Source organism: Cryphonectria parasitica (assembly GCF_011745365.1).
Source record: "Cryphonectria parasitica EP155 unplaced genomic scaffold M406scaffold_6, whole genome shotgun sequence".
Lineage (NCBI taxonomy): Eukaryota > Fungi > Ascomycota > Sordariomycetes > Diaporthales > Cryphonectriaceae > Cryphonectria > Cryphonectria parasitica.
The window spans coordinates 3,813,088-3,828,176 of NW_024468914.1; the positions used below are offsets into that span (position 1 = coordinate 3,813,088).

The following is a 15,089-nucleotide window of genomic DNA, read 5'->3' on the forward strand; positions in this document are numbered from 1 at the left end:
TTGCTGGACCAGACCGAGCCGCATGTATGCTGTCGTTCTTCCGGGGTCACAAGGGGTACCACGGGCGGACCACCCAGCTGGGCGCTGTTGGTGACCACAGTCTTGGGCTACATCAGGGAATCGGGCTTTCTCGGTATCCAGAGAGCCCTGGGGCCGGCAGAGACAGAGGAGGTGGACGAGGAGAACAAGGCGGTGGTGGCGGCGGCGGTGACTTCTAGCTCACAGATGCGCTTCGTCAGCTGCAGCCCGACCATAGCCGAGGTGGCAGCGTCGGCGCGAAAGGTCCCCTCTTCATCTCTGGGCATGTATTTCTGCAGGTTGCGCAGGAGCTTGTCGGAGAAGGCTGGGAATTGCAGGCACCGCACCGAGTTGTCTTGGCCCCAGTCGAAGATGGGCGGTTCGACCTTGTTCGGAGGCGCGTTCCTCTTGAGGACCTCATCTCTGCACAAGAGATCCGACTTATCTGATGATCCGTCAAATGTCGTGTATATTCTCCTATACGACGTCCAAAGCTCATCTTCATCAAGCCGGTCACCAACGGTGAAAGATTGCTGGTGAGGAGGCTGGGTGAATTTGAGGCTGGTCAGTCGCGAACAACTGGGCTGGCCGCCGTGCGGCGACACGTCCAGGAGACACAAGAGAACCCCATCGGCCACGCTAGCCTGTCGGAGAATCGAGGAAACAATCGAGTCTGTTCTCAGAGGGTCGTACTCTGCCTCGACGCGCAGATCTGGGAAGTGGCTGATGAGGTTAGAGCGCAGGAGAAACCCGTAAGTCGGGATTGGGGGCGGCCTGCCCGTGGACGGCAGCGGAGTTCGAAGGTAGTTGTTGACGAGGCGCTTGATGGCAGTGCGCACGCTGTCGAAGCGGTTCTCGAGGTGATTCCCGATGCTGAGGGCGCCATCCAGGAAGGCGTCGACCCAGTTGGCGTCGATGTGGAAGAAGCGCAGACTCTCGGCGGGCAGATGCGACGGGTCGGTCACCAGGTACTGGCTCGGAATGCTGGACAGGTACATCTTGTCAAGGACCCAGCCGAGCACGACGGACCACTCGGGGTTTGCCGCCTGATTCAGCTCGTTGTAGATGTACACGTCGTCGTCCTCGTTGGCACTGCGCCCGAACTCCTCCGCCGCTGCTTGGGCCTGCTGATCGTACTGCGCGGCCAGGGTACGGTTGTCAAGTGACAGGTTGACAGGCTCTTTGGGTTTGGACATCCACCAGTCAAGCATATCGAGATTCCCGTTCGACGGGAGCCGGTCGGTCTCCGTGCTCTGCAGCTTTCCAAGCTCCTGAACGATGGCCGGGGCAGCCCTCAACGCGTCGTCCCGGGTCTGGCACGTGCCATGCGCGCGCATCAGGACGGCCTTGGCCCTGTTCATGGCCATGACGTGGATCTGGCGCCGTAGACTGGTCATGGCCCGGCAGAAGGCCTGGTCGGCGATGGCTGTGTTCCTCCCCAGCTGCCACGAGGCCGAGTACGTGATGTCGAGCATGCCGAGCTTGCCATCCAGGATCTGCAGATCCATGCCGCTGTCCGAATGAAGACTCCATGTTGGTGAGATGGGGTGCTGGACTTGGTTTGGTGTCAACACGCCCCGGTAGAAAGTCGCCGTGGTTTCGCCCGTCTGCACGCGGCATCTTCCGAGGACGTAGCCGTCCCTGACCCTGTCCACGATGGTCTGCCTCTCTGGGGTGTCAACAAGGGTACTTAAGTCTGGCAGCGGCGCCCTGAGCGGCCCAAGACTGTCTGCTAGCACACGCATCGTCTGTTTCACGTCAAAGGCGCCCTCGCGACCGCACATGTACGTCCAACTGTACAAGGATGCGACGGCCACATGGCGGGTGGATTCCGGCACTGGCCAGGCCATGGACTCGATGCCGTCAAGGGAGATGAGGTGGACGTGTACGGGCACTGGTGTGCCGTCACTGGCCAGCGATCCGACCCTGTGTGACAAGACGATGCTGTAGTAGGCTTCACGGGAGGACCCTGACTCTGCCATTCCGGTTGTGTCGAAACGGCGCACGTGGGAGAGGAACGCGTATCGGGACACGTCTGGGTGCTTCTGCGTGCCGGCCGAGGCGGTGCTGTTGCGGAAAAGCTCGTTAAAGAGTCTTGACCGGATGAAGATGGCGTTGACCTTGTCGACGTCGGTATCGGCGATGCCGTCTATGCTCGAGATGGGAGTTCTGCAGCTGGTCACCTTGGAAAGGATTGATGGTTGGATCGCTACAGACAGGCTTGCATCTTGCTCCCAAGACTCTTGGGAGGATATGTTCTTAAAGATGCTGGTGTCTCCTGTCCGCTGGTCCTGAGGCAGGAGAAGCTCGTCCTCCGTGAAAGCCAAGACGGCCATCCATGGGACCCTGCTCGTCGTCGTCTGCTTCGTTGCGGTCGCCTGGCGCTCCCAGGGCAGGTATGGATCGCTGAACACAATGTGCGGCAGGGTTTCGACGGCCGCGGTGTAGCCCGGCGGCGGAAACACTGACTTGACGGCGCCGTCGGGGAGGCGGAACCGTGGCGTGGCCACAGTGAACTCCTGCTCTTCTTGCTTCAGAATCGCCGTGCTGTCTCTGGCGGAGATGGTCTGGGTGGTTGACACGATGTAGTCTCCACCTTCGAGCGTGGGTCGAAAGTAGGAGAATATCTGCTCCTCTCCTGTGCTCAGCTGTGGGCGAGCCTGATTGGCAGCGAGATGCCTGACGGGAACGCCCATGAGGGACGAACCCTCGAGTCCTGGCTGTCCCAGCGCCTGGAAGACCGCCTGGCAGGGGCCAGCTTGCGCCCCTGGAGTGAGGGTCGACACGGGGGCTTGTGACATGTTGGGTGTGGTGTTTGAACTGGGCAGCGTTTTGAGGAGAAAGCGAATCGGCAGCAAACGGATTGTGGCGTCCGTGTTTCGAACTTGAGCTCTCGAGGGAGATAGATCTCTGAACGCCAAGCTCCTCTTTTCTCTCCCTCTCTCTGTGTGTCTCTCTCTCTCTTTCTTTTTTCCTTCTTTTTTCCCCTCTCACTTTTGCTGTCTTTCACACCCACACGTAAAAAGACCACGAGTCACCAGGATAGCATAGGTAATCAAGCTCAACAGTGCAGGGGTTCGCCACTATAGTACATGTCGTACGATGCCGTTTAAATAGTATATCGAAGATCATTGTTCAGCTGGCCTTGGGCACATTAGCGGGCGGCGAGTTTGTGGAGCAGCTAAACCCCATGCCACGGTGTGGGTTTATCAAAGAGAATCTCGTACCCCTTGTGTTTCCGTTTTGGAGCATCACCCAGAGCTAAGTCGTCTGGATCGGGTCTAGGATTGCTGATACGCCAGACCTGGATGTTATCGTTTTCCACAATTGTCCACCTCGAGAGACCTCGATATCTGTTCCCGCTTGAAACAGAACAATGTTGACCAAGAGCAACCCTGTAGTATTTCTGATTCGCATGGGCAGCCTTCACGTATTCGGTTGGTTTGCGTACCCTTTTCTGGATCAACAGAGAGGTTTAACCCAACGAGATCCGTGAACTGGAAGGAATTGATTGCAAGTTGTGTTTAGTTTTCGCCGCTCGATTCAAGTTTCTTCTTCCTTTTTCTGTTGTACTGTCTGTCTATTCACCTTTCCAAGACCAGAGTAACCATGGGCGAGTCTTATGGCATAGACTCGATCCATCTCAACGTCGGCGACGGCGAGTGCACCGTCCACCTCTTGATCAGGGAGGTAGTCGGCACCAACGGCCAACAAGACCATCATCAAGGCCGTCCTCGTCGACACCGGCCCAGCGAAAGCGTCACAGTTTGGCAGCCAAGTTCTCGCCAGCAGCTTCGCGTCCGTCGCCGCTCGTTATGGCTGCGCTACCCTGCAATTTGATGCCATAGTCCTCTCCGTCTGGCATTCGGACTACTACGGTGGCCTCTTCGAAATGCTCAATGCTGAGATCGGGGCCAAGATTCAGGAGGGCCAGCAGTCGGACAGCTTTCGGGTGAGCTGGCTCAAGTACGACAAGCAGAATAAACCGCTGTCTGTTCTGTACGCGCCGTGTGCGCCCCCTTCGCATGTGCCTGAAATGAAGCTGCAGACGCCAGGGAACCGCCTGACCTACGCAATGCTGCGCCCAAGGGCAAGCCAGCCGGCATTTGTCAGTGGCTTCTGCAACTTCGTCTGCAACAAGAGAGAGCTGCTTGGCCGTGACTTGCTCGCCAGCGGAACCCTGCCGATCGACTTTCTCGCCCGTCCGGCGCCCTCTCCTTATGACCTGCTGGCAAGGAATCCGCCAGGTGCTAATATGCCGGGGCTGTACGTTGTCGTGGCTGGCGATATTGTCATGGGATCCGAGACCTCTGTAAGCCCAGAAGCGGACCCGTCTCTCGCGCTCCTGGTTATGTGGAACAGCAAACCAGCCTGCATCTCCTACTACGGCGGTGGTCATGCCGAAGATGTGGTACAGAACGGCCTAGTCGACTTGGTCACGGCTGCTCCTCCAAGCGCCGACGTTGAGGTCCTCTCCGTCACGTCGATGAAGATTGGCGGACGCAGCGGGAGCCCAGTCTCGGTTGCAGACACCGTGAATATCCTGGGCCTGCAGAGCCTGGTCATGTTCAATGGGAGCAAATACAATAACCCTCGTGAGTCGTAGACCCCCCAAAAAGAAGAAGAAAAAAAGAAGCAAAGATGGGCCTGGTGGCAGAGTGCGCTGAATGACTGGCTGTCTGAAAGACTGACTGACGGCGCTGGTTTTCAGGCTGGGAGCTCATCCTACTCCTGCACACCCTCTTGATGTCCCAGCGACCAGATGTTGCCACATCCAAGCCAGTTTATGCCACTTAATATCCTTATTACTTTATCAGGCAGGCCGGTCCGACGGGGGCTTGTAGCTATGTCGACTTTTCGGGAACGGGCCAGCTCTCATTCGACACTTTTGTCCGCCCTGGCGGAGAGGACAGCGTCTTGTTTAGAAAGCTAGACGAGTTCTATTACCGTGTGAACAAGCGTCAGGAGGCCCTCGGACAGCCGGGCCTGCTCAACGTGTACGAAGAGTACTGCCTATGGGGCGAGGACAAGACCAGGCCCCGCACGGAGCACGAGTCCAGGGACTGGATCATCCATCAGTGCGAGAGCCGATGGTCTGAGATATCTCCTTCCTATCACAGTACAGTCCTACCCAGCCGCTGGTGCTGCCGTCTACGGGTAATCTCTTGACCCTGTGGTCGCAAAGGGCATGGTCGAGTACATCTGCGTCGAGTCTCGGGATGCCACCCAGGGCCGCCTCGGACGGTGCTGTGAGCATAAAGTACCTCGGGAGCCACAACGTACAGACCTACCAGACCGCCGCTGGAGACAGGTCTGTGGCAACAATCCGCTCCCTCCAATTAGCCGTGAACTCGGCCTCTGTGTCAGCTCTGAGTGCTCCCTCGCCGCCAGATCAAGCCATGTTCAGCCAGTTTCCGAGCTGGAGCCGGGAGCGCGAGACCACCCTCGCCCAGACACGCTTCGACCACAGCAACGTCTTCTACAACCTCGAGACACTCCTTGAGCCGCCTGCCGATGCCCTCGAGATCCCGGCCGAAAATAATCCCCGCCTGGTCAGTCCCCGCGAGCCGCGCTGGGTGTACCCAGATCCGTCCATGTAGGACCGGCTGGCTGCCTCGCGAGAGGCCAAGTCCATCGACACGTCCACATTTTCCGCGGTCCAGCGGGAAGTCTGCATTGCCTCGACCCTTCTCAAACTGCAAGGCGGCGTCGTGGGTATGCCTTCGATCCTGAGTCCCGGCGACGCCGACGTGTTTGTCGGCTCGCTTCACAACACGCGCTTGGACCTGGCTGAGAAGCCCGTGGTCGTCGCGGCCCGCGAGACGCAGAAGTACTACGAGTTTGACAAGACGGACGAGCTGTACGGCTGGCTGAGCGCCTCCATCGGTGCCACGTCTCTGAAGCTCGCGCCGAGCGCCACCAACAAGATCGCCAACCTCGGGCTGAAGCTCTCCAACGGACTCGAGTTCTGCACCGAGCACATCGGACACATGTTTGACTCCAGCAGCCTTTCTACGATCAGCAAGGAGATGGGCGGTTTGGTCTGTCCCCAGAAAGTGTTGGTTCTCGCCCTGGATCCAAAGTGCGACACCGGTCCTGTGCGGTTGGCTGATCTCGTGTCTCTGTCTACCCTGCCTGTGGATGTTCAGGACGCAGAGCTGATGCAGCTCCTAGATATCCGTCTAACGCTCGATGTCCAGCCAGGCAGTAGAAATGCCGTCTGGTTTGACCCGGAGCGGAGCTATCGGACCGTTCAGAGACTCCAGTATCTCGGCGACGCAGAGAGCACGGCAACAATGACCAAGTTTCTGGCTTCGCGCGTCCCCTGGATGAGCGTCAAAGGGGTGAAGGTGGTTTCCAAGAGCGAATGTCACTGGGTGGTCACCAGTAGAGGCCAGAGTGTGCTCAGGGATGTGCAGACCGATCTCGTTCTTGACTGCTCCTTGCGTCTCCCCGGCTCCGAGGCGGCTGCACCTGCGTCGTCTAGTCAGGGAGATGTGCCTGTTTCTGTCGTCTTGCGTATACGAAAAAACCTCGTCACCCTTGACATGAGCCTCAATAGTGGTGACCTACTCCCGAGACTGATGCTATGGCTTGAGGCTCAGGTTGGGAGTCTCGACTTGTCGGCCCTCTTGGAGGGGGAAATGACCAAGAAGATCCTCTTCAGGGCCCTGCTGAACATCGACTCGGATCGCTACAGCGTCAGTGGCGGCATCACCGTCGGCGTCAACTATACCATCGAGGCCTTTTGGGTGTCGACCAACATCAACGCGCAGCTCGGCGCCCAGATATGCCTCGGGGGCCAGCCATTTGGCGGCAGGGCCCGCGTCGAATTCTGGGTCCTTGCCTTTGACATTGCCTTTGGCAACACCTCCCAGATCCCCGAGTAGCTCAAGTCCCTGCAGCAGTTCTACGACCTCGTCTTGGGGTCGGGCAACAGGGGCTCTGGCGCCAAAGGTCCGCAGCGCAGCGCAGCATCAACTTCAACGCGACCTCGGGCCTGCTCGCCCCCGCCTCGATATCTGAAGCGGCCGACAAGGAGGAGCAGCCCAAGGAAGACCAGAGAGAGAAGCGGTGGAACGTCCTCAGTGGCCTCTTCACCTTTTCCGTCGGGTGCTCATTTCCTATCAGCTCTCTCTTCGTCGACGGCCGGATCGTGCAGGTCATCAACGAGACGCCACTTTTCGCGAAGCCCATGAAACGCGCCGACCCCATCTCGTCTGAGCTTCATGTCAGGGTGTTCAAGAAGAGCTTCCGAGGATCTGATGGCAACCTAGACCCTGCGTACGAAAAGGTTGCCTGGAATGTGGTGTCTACGACAAAGGCTATGCCCAAAGGATATTGGGATAAGTGTAAGCTGCGGTCCAATGTGGAGACCGTCCTACGTTTACTAACCTATTTTTTTTTTTCCTTTCTTCTAGACGATTCATCAAAAGATCCTGCAGTGTCTGGGAACAATATGACGGTGCTGACCGAAGGGGGCAACAACACAATAAAACTTAGGTCTGACCTAGTGTTGACCCCGCCGCCACCTCAGGTCTCTGCCGACAAGCTGGCCCCGATCAAGGCCGGCGAGCTGCAGAAGGAGGACGCTCTCGACGCCGGCAACCTGTGCTGTTCCCCGAAGCTCGAGGTGGCCGACTCCAAATTCGCTCCAGTAAGCATGGGCACCTCAGCGGAGCATTATGAGGCTGTTGCCAACACCTGGGCAACTCCGCGCCTTGCTGTCCCAGATCTTCTTGATTTCTGGGCAAAGAGCCTTTTCTGGACCTCCAAGTCGGACGATCACAGTACTCGCCAGCTGTTGGACACGTCAGTACCGAAGATGTATATCGAGAAACGAGACCGGCTGTGGATGAGCACACCATCCCACATTGCCGCCGTATAGCTTTAGCGCACATAGCCCCCGAACAATAGAAGCCCTAGCTTCATGGAACCGATGAAAACTAACTCTGTTGAGCACTGCGTATCAAATTGTATAGACCAGTCTGTGTCTCGAACCTGAACCTCAAATGCTGGTCTAGATCGGTCTAGAGGGTGTAAACTGGAAAGAAAACAAAGAAGGGGCAAAGTATCTTCTCATTACTGTCTATCCGAAGACGAAGAAAAAATTTGAAAAGGAATGACAACCTTAAAGCCATATGAAGGTCATGACTTATTCGAGGCATGTCCCGAGGACAGCCATGCTAGCAGAAAGCTTCTTGCTTGGTAACTCGTCCCGCTGCTCTCCAACCATCTGCTTAATGTGATAGGCTGCTTTGAGCTGGCCTACAATACTGTAGCCTACCAATGCTGTCAGCTTGAAAAGCCCCGCTCCGACTTCGACACAATTAAGGAATGTTGACACAAACTGTCTTCTGTTGTTGGAACGAGTGTTGCCGCCGCCTGCTAGATGAGAGCAATACTAGCCCTCGCGCTCAATACTGGCTGGAGGCTCTAGACTCCGCAATCCACTTCTAATGCGTACTTCAATAAAACAAATATACCTCACGCTAGATATAGGGAGGATTGCCAGCATATTCTGGGTTCTCCAACGCATGCCATCCACCATCCATAACAAGACTAATTTCAAGCTTCCAACCCTCTCAACCACGACTCTTCGTTGCATACCGACAGGATTATCTTCAGGTGATGTCCCTAGCATTTTTTTTTCCCTCTCGTTATTCTTGCGTTCCCTTTTCTCTCTTCATGGAAACCATTCCTCCTGCCTCTCTCACAGAGCTTGCAGGCGCAGACCGCCTCTTACAATAGCGGCGGCTGGAGAGCAGATTACAAGTCTCATGCTATCACTCTCACCAGCATGACGCTAGTGCTATTGCTAACAGTTTGGACCAGCAGACCGGACCCTGAATTCGATCTGGAGTGGACGCGTCATCTGTCGCTTCTGCCCCCAGGGAGTCGTCACTACGCTACATCTCTCCCAAGCAAATAATGTCGGAGGCTCCAACTGCACCTGATCCTGCGCCGGACAACAGGTTGTCTCGAACGCTGAAGCGCTACAAGGGAAAACTACGGCGCCGGCCTTCCAAGCCCAGATGTAAAGTCTGTATGTTTGAGCGAGGTGAGAGCGGCGGTGACACTCTTCCTCAGAGGCTCACAGATGGCTGTTGGCATCTTGACACCTCATCTCCTCCGAGCTGTCTTAGCTGCGCAGCGATCTTGGAACTCCTCGCTCAGGCTACTGGTGATGGCTGTTTTTACGGATACCATTCTATCAACGTACATACCCAAGATGCCCAGGAGCCATCACTCCACGTGCCTTTTTCCGCTGTGGAACATCAAAACTTCCAGCCTCCCAGGTATCCCGAAATAGCAAAACGTCATGTCAAGTTCGAACTATTTTATTCCCCAAGTGAAAGCAGCCAAATGCTGATGGCAGAGGAGTGCGAACAGAGGTACCCGGCCCTCAAGGCTAGGGACCATTGCAGGGCCACCAACGGGGATGCCATTGCCCTGGCAAATGTCTGCCTGCAGCGCTGTCTCGCTCATCACACGCAGGTATGCGGCGTTACCGACCCCGAATTCATCCCTACAAGGCTCCTGTCCATTGGCAACTCCAACAGCCAGACAATCTCTTTAGTCGACAATGTGCCGCCGTCATAACAGTATGCAACACTGAGTCATCGCTGGAGCGAAGAGACAAGCCAGATCAGCCTGCTCCAACATAACTTGCACGAAAGGCTTAGCACGGGGATAGCCCTCTCTGCGCTGCCCATAATGTTCCGGGATGTTGTTCACATCCTGCGGCAAGTAGGGTTCAAATATGTATGGATTGACTGTCTCTGCATGATTCAAGATTCTGACAACGACGAAGATTGGCGGTATGAAGCCACGCGGATAGGAGCGGTCTATCAAAACTCAACCCTGACCGTTCTCATGGCGCAGTGATTGCTGGTCAGGTTGCCGATCCCTAAACACATAGGGCCTGAGATCTTCGGGCCCCAGCCCAATGACGATATAAAATACAAAACTGTGGGTAAAGATAACGCCCGTGCCAGCAAACTTCGAGTAAATGCTCTGCAATATGGCAGCTCTGAGTTGTGGAAGACTAATCATATTAATTTGCTGACAATGCTTTAGCAGTTAAATCTTGGGCTTCTGAAGACCATGGTTTCTGGAACCAATTCGTTGTTACATGAATTTTGTACACGCTCCAGAACTCTCTGGATTGATTCAATGCTTATTCCATTGCACGCTAATTCGGCGGCCTCTTTTCCTGTCTTCTTCTTTTTTTAATTTTTTTTTTACCATCATACAACTAAGACGCCTTTCTCTTGGCCAATACCTACCACTGCCTCTGCCTCAATCTCAACGAGGAAATCGTCGCCGATTATTCCGGCTGTGACAAGCGTATTGGCAGGCCGAATGCCGAGGCAGGACTGGAAAACCCAGCCGTGTGCGAGGCTGACAGGCTCACACAATTCCTCTCTGCGCACCATGACTCTTGTGCGGACCACATCTGTCATCTTCCCACCCAGCTTCTTGACAGACCTTTCAATGATATCGAGTGCTGCTACTGTCTGGCAGCGCGCACAACTTCCTCCAAGAACACCTAAAGGAACGGCGTTTTCTAGTGTGGGAGGCAAGTTGGCGGTTGTTCCGGACACCCGGATTGTATCACCTACTCTCATGGCTCGGGAGTAGCCCTGTTGGGTGTTCACGTCAACATCATGCGTTTTCAAGTTCCTCTGGGCTCTCCGTCTGTACCTACTGCGATAGGCTCCCATTTGCTCGCGGACCAATGCTCAACTCGCTTCCCTTGTGATATAGCCTCCGTGACAGCGCGCATTGTGTCCGTCTCTTTGATGTGGTCTGTCAGGTCCCCAGCCGCAGTAAGGAATGGAGGTCGTCTGTATTCGTCTCCACAATCGCCGGGAATGTCTGACAAGCCCTCCTGGGCCGTTGAGATCAAAGCCACATCCTCATCATCGAAGGAAAATGAAAATGCCGCTAGGTTGGCCTCTGTATACTTGCCGGAACCTGCGGTCAACCGGCAGCCTACGATGACGGCGCTGACGACGGGAATGTCTAGCACCCAGCGCGTTGCGACTGCGGCGATAGGCACACCGTGCTTGGAGGCAACAGTGGCCAGGCTTTGGAGGACGCGCTGGAAGGGGAGCCAGCCTCCTGCGGCGTGAATGAAGCGGAGGTACTTCCGTAGACTCCAGTTGAGAGCCTCCATATCTTGCGGTTCTGGAGCGCCGACCCACTTCTCGGAGAGGTAGCCGCCAAGTAGTGTGCCGTACGCAAGAATGCCGACATTGTTCTCTGCACAGACTGATGACAGTCTCCCTCTGACGACGCGCCGGTCAATGACTGAGCATGATACTTGATTTGTGGCAATCTGGTAACCCGAGTGTAGCAAGAGCTCGAGATGTGCCGCGTCTGTGTTGGTGAGCCCCAGGTGGCCAATCTTGCCCTGGTGCTGCAGTCTGCGAAGATGACCGAGATTGTGAAGATAGGTATCGTCTGTATAGTCCCAGATATGATATTGCATAAGGGCTATGCTTGTTTGGCCCATTCTCGTCAGCGCAAGATCCACGGCCGCCTCTGCATGCTCAAAAGTCTTGATGCCATTCTCGGCAGGACACCATTTTGTGAATGCTGTGACCTGGCCTGGGGACCCGTGTGCATGATGTTGGCCAATAACTAATTCTGCATCACCATAGTGATCCGCCATATCGAACGCACTCAGTCCAGCGTCAATTCTATGTTCCATCGTTATTTAATATGCTCAAAGCGCCAGCCCAGTGAATCATATGCTTCACTTACAATGGATTCATGGCGTCGGCCGCAGCCGCGATGTCCACCTTTTCATCATGCCCACCCGCTAATTGCCAGAGGCCATTGATCATCCGCGGGATCTCCAGAGAGCTCCCAATTATTGTCTTCTCTGGCTTTAGGGTAGTAGATGAGGACGCCATGGTGAAGCTCGGGATGGCTTTATTGGCGCGATTAAGCACGAGAATATCTTGTATGAGTTATAGAAGGTCCGAGTCTAGTAGGAAGATTGCCTCGTTGTCACATTGTCTCTTAAATGTCAAATGATTATAGATTGCGCCTGACGGATGGATAGTCGTGCCATTGTTCCGTTGTGTGTACCTCCGGTGTCACAAAATCCTCGGCTCGGATGCGAGGACGCTTGTCATAAAAGTTGCCTTATCTCCTTACTCAAGGCGACTCTGATTTAGGTAACGTATATGTAATATCGGCATCAGCATTTCTGCGATTTCTTCACGCGTCCAATCTTAGGCTAGTCTTGTCATCCCGTTATCGGACCCCACCTCTCTGATATGCATGAATAAAAGTCGGGTACATGCACCCGACCAAGTCTCAACCCTTGCTTATCATGCTTGGGTTTCATCCGTTCAGTTTGTCTACCATACACGTTCCGCATACGGTTCATGCGACTGTCGACGCCGTCAAGGTGATCACTGGGACGCGTCTTCCGTCGCAGCCAAACATGGCCTCGTCCCTTGGTACCGAAGACTCTTGTGAGCCGCCCAGCACCGGGCCCGGGACGGCTTATGATGAGAAGCACACGGTAGCAAGATCTGGACGCCGTAAAAGACCCACTGTGCCACTCGATCAGCGGAAGAGAGCGAAGAAAGCGTGAGTGCGATTCAACCCTCACTTGTTTGGAGGCACCAGCCTTGGCTGATTCCCTCATCCGAGGTCCGATAGTTGCGAGCCTTGCCGTCGTGACAAACTCAGGTGTGATGGACGAAGCCCTTGCAGCAGATGCTCAGGCAATCAGAGGCAATGTCTTTATGCCAGTAGCAAAATATCGCCCGACATGAACTCTGAATCGGATCGAATCAACAGTGTCCAGCAAGCGCAGCAACATAGTGCAGAAAAGCTGCGTCTCTTGGAGAGTATTTTTGCCAAGCTCCACCCCGATGTACGAACAGATGATTTGAATGCGCTGCGGAACTATGGCCCGACTAGTCCAGCTCATCCAGAATGTGTGACTCCCGAAGAAACGAGGCATCAACCGCTATACTTGAGCACCAGTTCTCAGCCCGACGTTGGTGACGGACTGGTGGACCTTGGCCGACACGATGCTCTAGGTAGAACCCCGATGCCTACGGCGACAATCACTGTAATCAATCAGGGCAAGACTCGTACGTTGACGCTCTAGAAGTCTGCATCCACATGGTCCCTAGCTTTCTTCCATGCTCATAAAATGCGCGAATGCTGTTTTTAGATTTCGAAGGTCGCTTTTCTTCGTGGACCTTTTTCAAATCCGCCCGACAACTCGTGACAGAGGGGCAAGCCCACACCGAGAGTGGTGGTAATGATGGAACCGAAACCATGGAAGCTGGCGAATCAGAGGCAAGTCAACTACACGCTCTTTGATTGAAGAAATAAAGGAAAACACTTCTGAGTGGCCACCTAAGTATAGGCCGTTCTAACTTTTGAACGGAAGTAGGAGTGTCATGAGAATTCTCTACTCCACCAATGGCCTGCAATACAGTGTTCCCCCGACCTGAAGACTGCGGTGCTTGCTGCTTTACCACCCCGAGATGTGGTCGACTTCCTGGTGGCAACCTTTTTTCGGTCTGCCCAGGCAAACCAATTTTACATCCACCCTGAGATATTCTCGCGAAAGCTGACCGCCCTATACGATGGCACGAATGAGTTTGACCTGCTGAAGGCATCTGACTCGAAGCGTTCCAGCGAGTTCATTTGCCTCATGTTCATGGTGTTTGCCATTGGCAGCCAATTTGCCGAAGTCGCAATACCTAACGCGGACGCGGGTCGAAGGGATACTGAGGATCAGTTACCGCCGTTCGCTTCGGCGAGTCCCGGCATGCCAGCTCTCGACTTCTCGCGGCTGAACGTTCCAAAGCCGTCGCAGTCTCCAGGCTGGCATTTCTACGAAATCTCGCGCAAATTGCTTCCCGACGTCATTGTCTCATCATCCATGACAAGTGTACAAGTGTGCGTCCTTCAAGGCATATTTCTTCCCAGCGCCAAGAGCAGGGATGCTGGCTACAACCTTCTTGGGCTCGCACTCAGGATGGCAGTGAACATGGGCATGCATCGATCCTTTGGGACCGAATCTCTGCACCCGCACGTTCGAGAACTTCGAAACAGGCTCTGGTGGTCTGTCTACGTCGCGGAACGTATGTTTTCAGTGGAAATGGGTCGTCCTTTGGCAATCAATGATGCCGAGATCGATGCTCCTCTTCCAGTGGACATTCCTGAATGGGGACATTTAACCGGAAGATCACCAACAAATGACGGCCTCATCGCCATGATTAAACTCTGCCATTTGATGGGGAAGATTGTCAACATCGTCTATTGCACGCCGGCATCTGGAGAGGGCACGATAATGAGCCCAAGGGCGTTCCGACAGCTTCAAGATGAGGTGGAACAGTCTCGGAAGAACCTACCGCCACGTCTGAGAACCAGCCCTGAAGATACAATCTCTCGCTCTGTAGCGCATGTGTCCCTAGCGTACGAGCAGGCCACGATCCTGTTGACGAGATCTTGCCTCAATTACGCGGCTGCGGCGAACCATTCATGGATCCTCAATGATGCAATCTCTGGGTTCGTTCGGCAACAGGCGCAGACCTGCGTCAAGTCGGCTGTGGCAACGATACGCATAATGTTTTCGCTCAGGGCCAGATCCCAGCTCTGTCGGTTCTCTTTTCATGACTCCCTCTACTGTACCGCTGCTGTATACGTCATATTGATTGCTAAGAACCTCAACTGGTTCTCGTTAGATATAATCAAGGAGTCGATTCGGCAGGGAGTACTGGTTCTTTTGGACCTCGCCGAGGGCAGCCAACTCGCCGCCGGCGCTTTGACACACATCTTACGTAGCTTACAGAATGATATCAGTAACTCAGAAGATGGCAGCGAGGTTGTGGCAACTAGCGAAGAAGCAAGGCTCGAAAAGGGAAGGAAGGCATGGAAGGCATGGGTCGCACAATCTCCGCATGGCATCTTAGCAAAATCCACTGTCAACTCTATTCGTTCTTCTGAAGACATGGTAAGAGACTGAAGATTATTCATTTTATCAGAGAGCAGGTCGCTAACATGGTCTTGGTGATTCAGCCCAG

General features: G+C 54.8%; 6 protein-coding genes across 6 annotated transcripts; 4 read left to right on the plus strand and 2 right to left on the minus strand.

The window, feature by feature from the left end:
* Nucleotides 1–107: 107 nt before the first annotated feature.
* Nucleotides 108–2,714, minus strand: M406DRAFT_261691 (uncharacterized protein; the record flags this gene model as incomplete). Its single annotated transcript, XM_040917461.1, has 2 exons — nucleotides 108–1,110; nucleotides 1,186–2,714. 2 exons carry the CDS (start codon nucleotides 2,712–2,714, stop codon nucleotides 108–110), a joined length of 2,532 nt encoding a protein of 843 aa, XP_040774978.1.
* Nucleotides 2,715–3,627: 913 nt separating this feature from the next.
* Nucleotides 3,628–7,906, plus strand: M406DRAFT_75242 (uncharacterized protein; the record flags this gene model as incomplete). Its single annotated transcript, XM_040925824.1, has 8 exons — nucleotides 3,628–3,687; nucleotides 3,734–4,613; nucleotides 4,730–4,800; nucleotides 4,840–5,096; nucleotides 5,144–5,570; nucleotides 5,619–6,904; nucleotides 6,976–7,370; nucleotides 7,440–7,906. The coding sequence occupies 8 exons, from the start codon at nucleotides 3,628–3,630 to the stop codon at nucleotides 7,904–7,906; spliced, it is 3,843 nt and encodes a 1,280-aa protein (XP_040774979.1).
* A 1,043-nt stretch (nucleotides 7,907–8,949) lies between these two features.
* M406DRAFT_332453 (HET-domain-containing protein) lies at nucleotides 8,950–9,906 on the plus strand (the record flags this gene model as incomplete). The annotated part of the gene is made up of 3 exons (XM_040920743.1): nucleotides 8,950–9,064; nucleotides 9,332–9,516; nucleotides 9,625–9,906. 3 exons carry the CDS (start codon nucleotides 8,950–8,952, stop codon nucleotides 9,904–9,906), a joined length of 582 nt encoding a protein of 193 aa, XP_040774980.1.
* A 307-nt stretch (nucleotides 9,907–10,213) lies between these two features.
* On the minus strand, nucleotides 10,214–11,942 carry M406DRAFT_341366 (Aldo/keto reductase; the record flags this gene model as incomplete). Its single annotated transcript, XM_040921655.1, has 4 exons — nucleotides 10,214–10,234; nucleotides 10,308–10,664; nucleotides 10,730–11,726; nucleotides 11,791–11,942. 4 exons carry the CDS (start codon nucleotides 11,940–11,942, stop codon nucleotides 10,214–10,216), a joined length of 1,527 nt encoding a protein of 508 aa, XP_040774981.1.
* Nucleotides 11,943–12,384: 442 nt separating this feature from the next.
* M406DRAFT_357322 (uncharacterized protein) lies at nucleotides 12,385–13,280 on the plus strand (the record flags this gene model as incomplete). Its single annotated transcript, XM_040923648.1, has 3 exons — nucleotides 12,385–12,630; nucleotides 12,703–13,142; nucleotides 13,226–13,280. Coding segments are annotated over exons 1-3 (642 nt in total), but the record flags the coding sequence as incomplete, so codon positions are not given.
* Nucleotides 13,281–13,531: 251 nt separating this feature from the next.
* On the plus strand, nucleotides 13,532–14,323 carry M406DRAFT_51388 (uncharacterized protein; the record flags this gene model as incomplete). Its single annotated transcript, XM_040924437.1, has 1 exon — nucleotides 13,532–14,323. A coding segment is annotated over one exon (792 nt), but the record flags the coding sequence as incomplete, so codon positions are not given.
* Nucleotides 14,324–15,089: the final 766 nt, after the last annotated feature.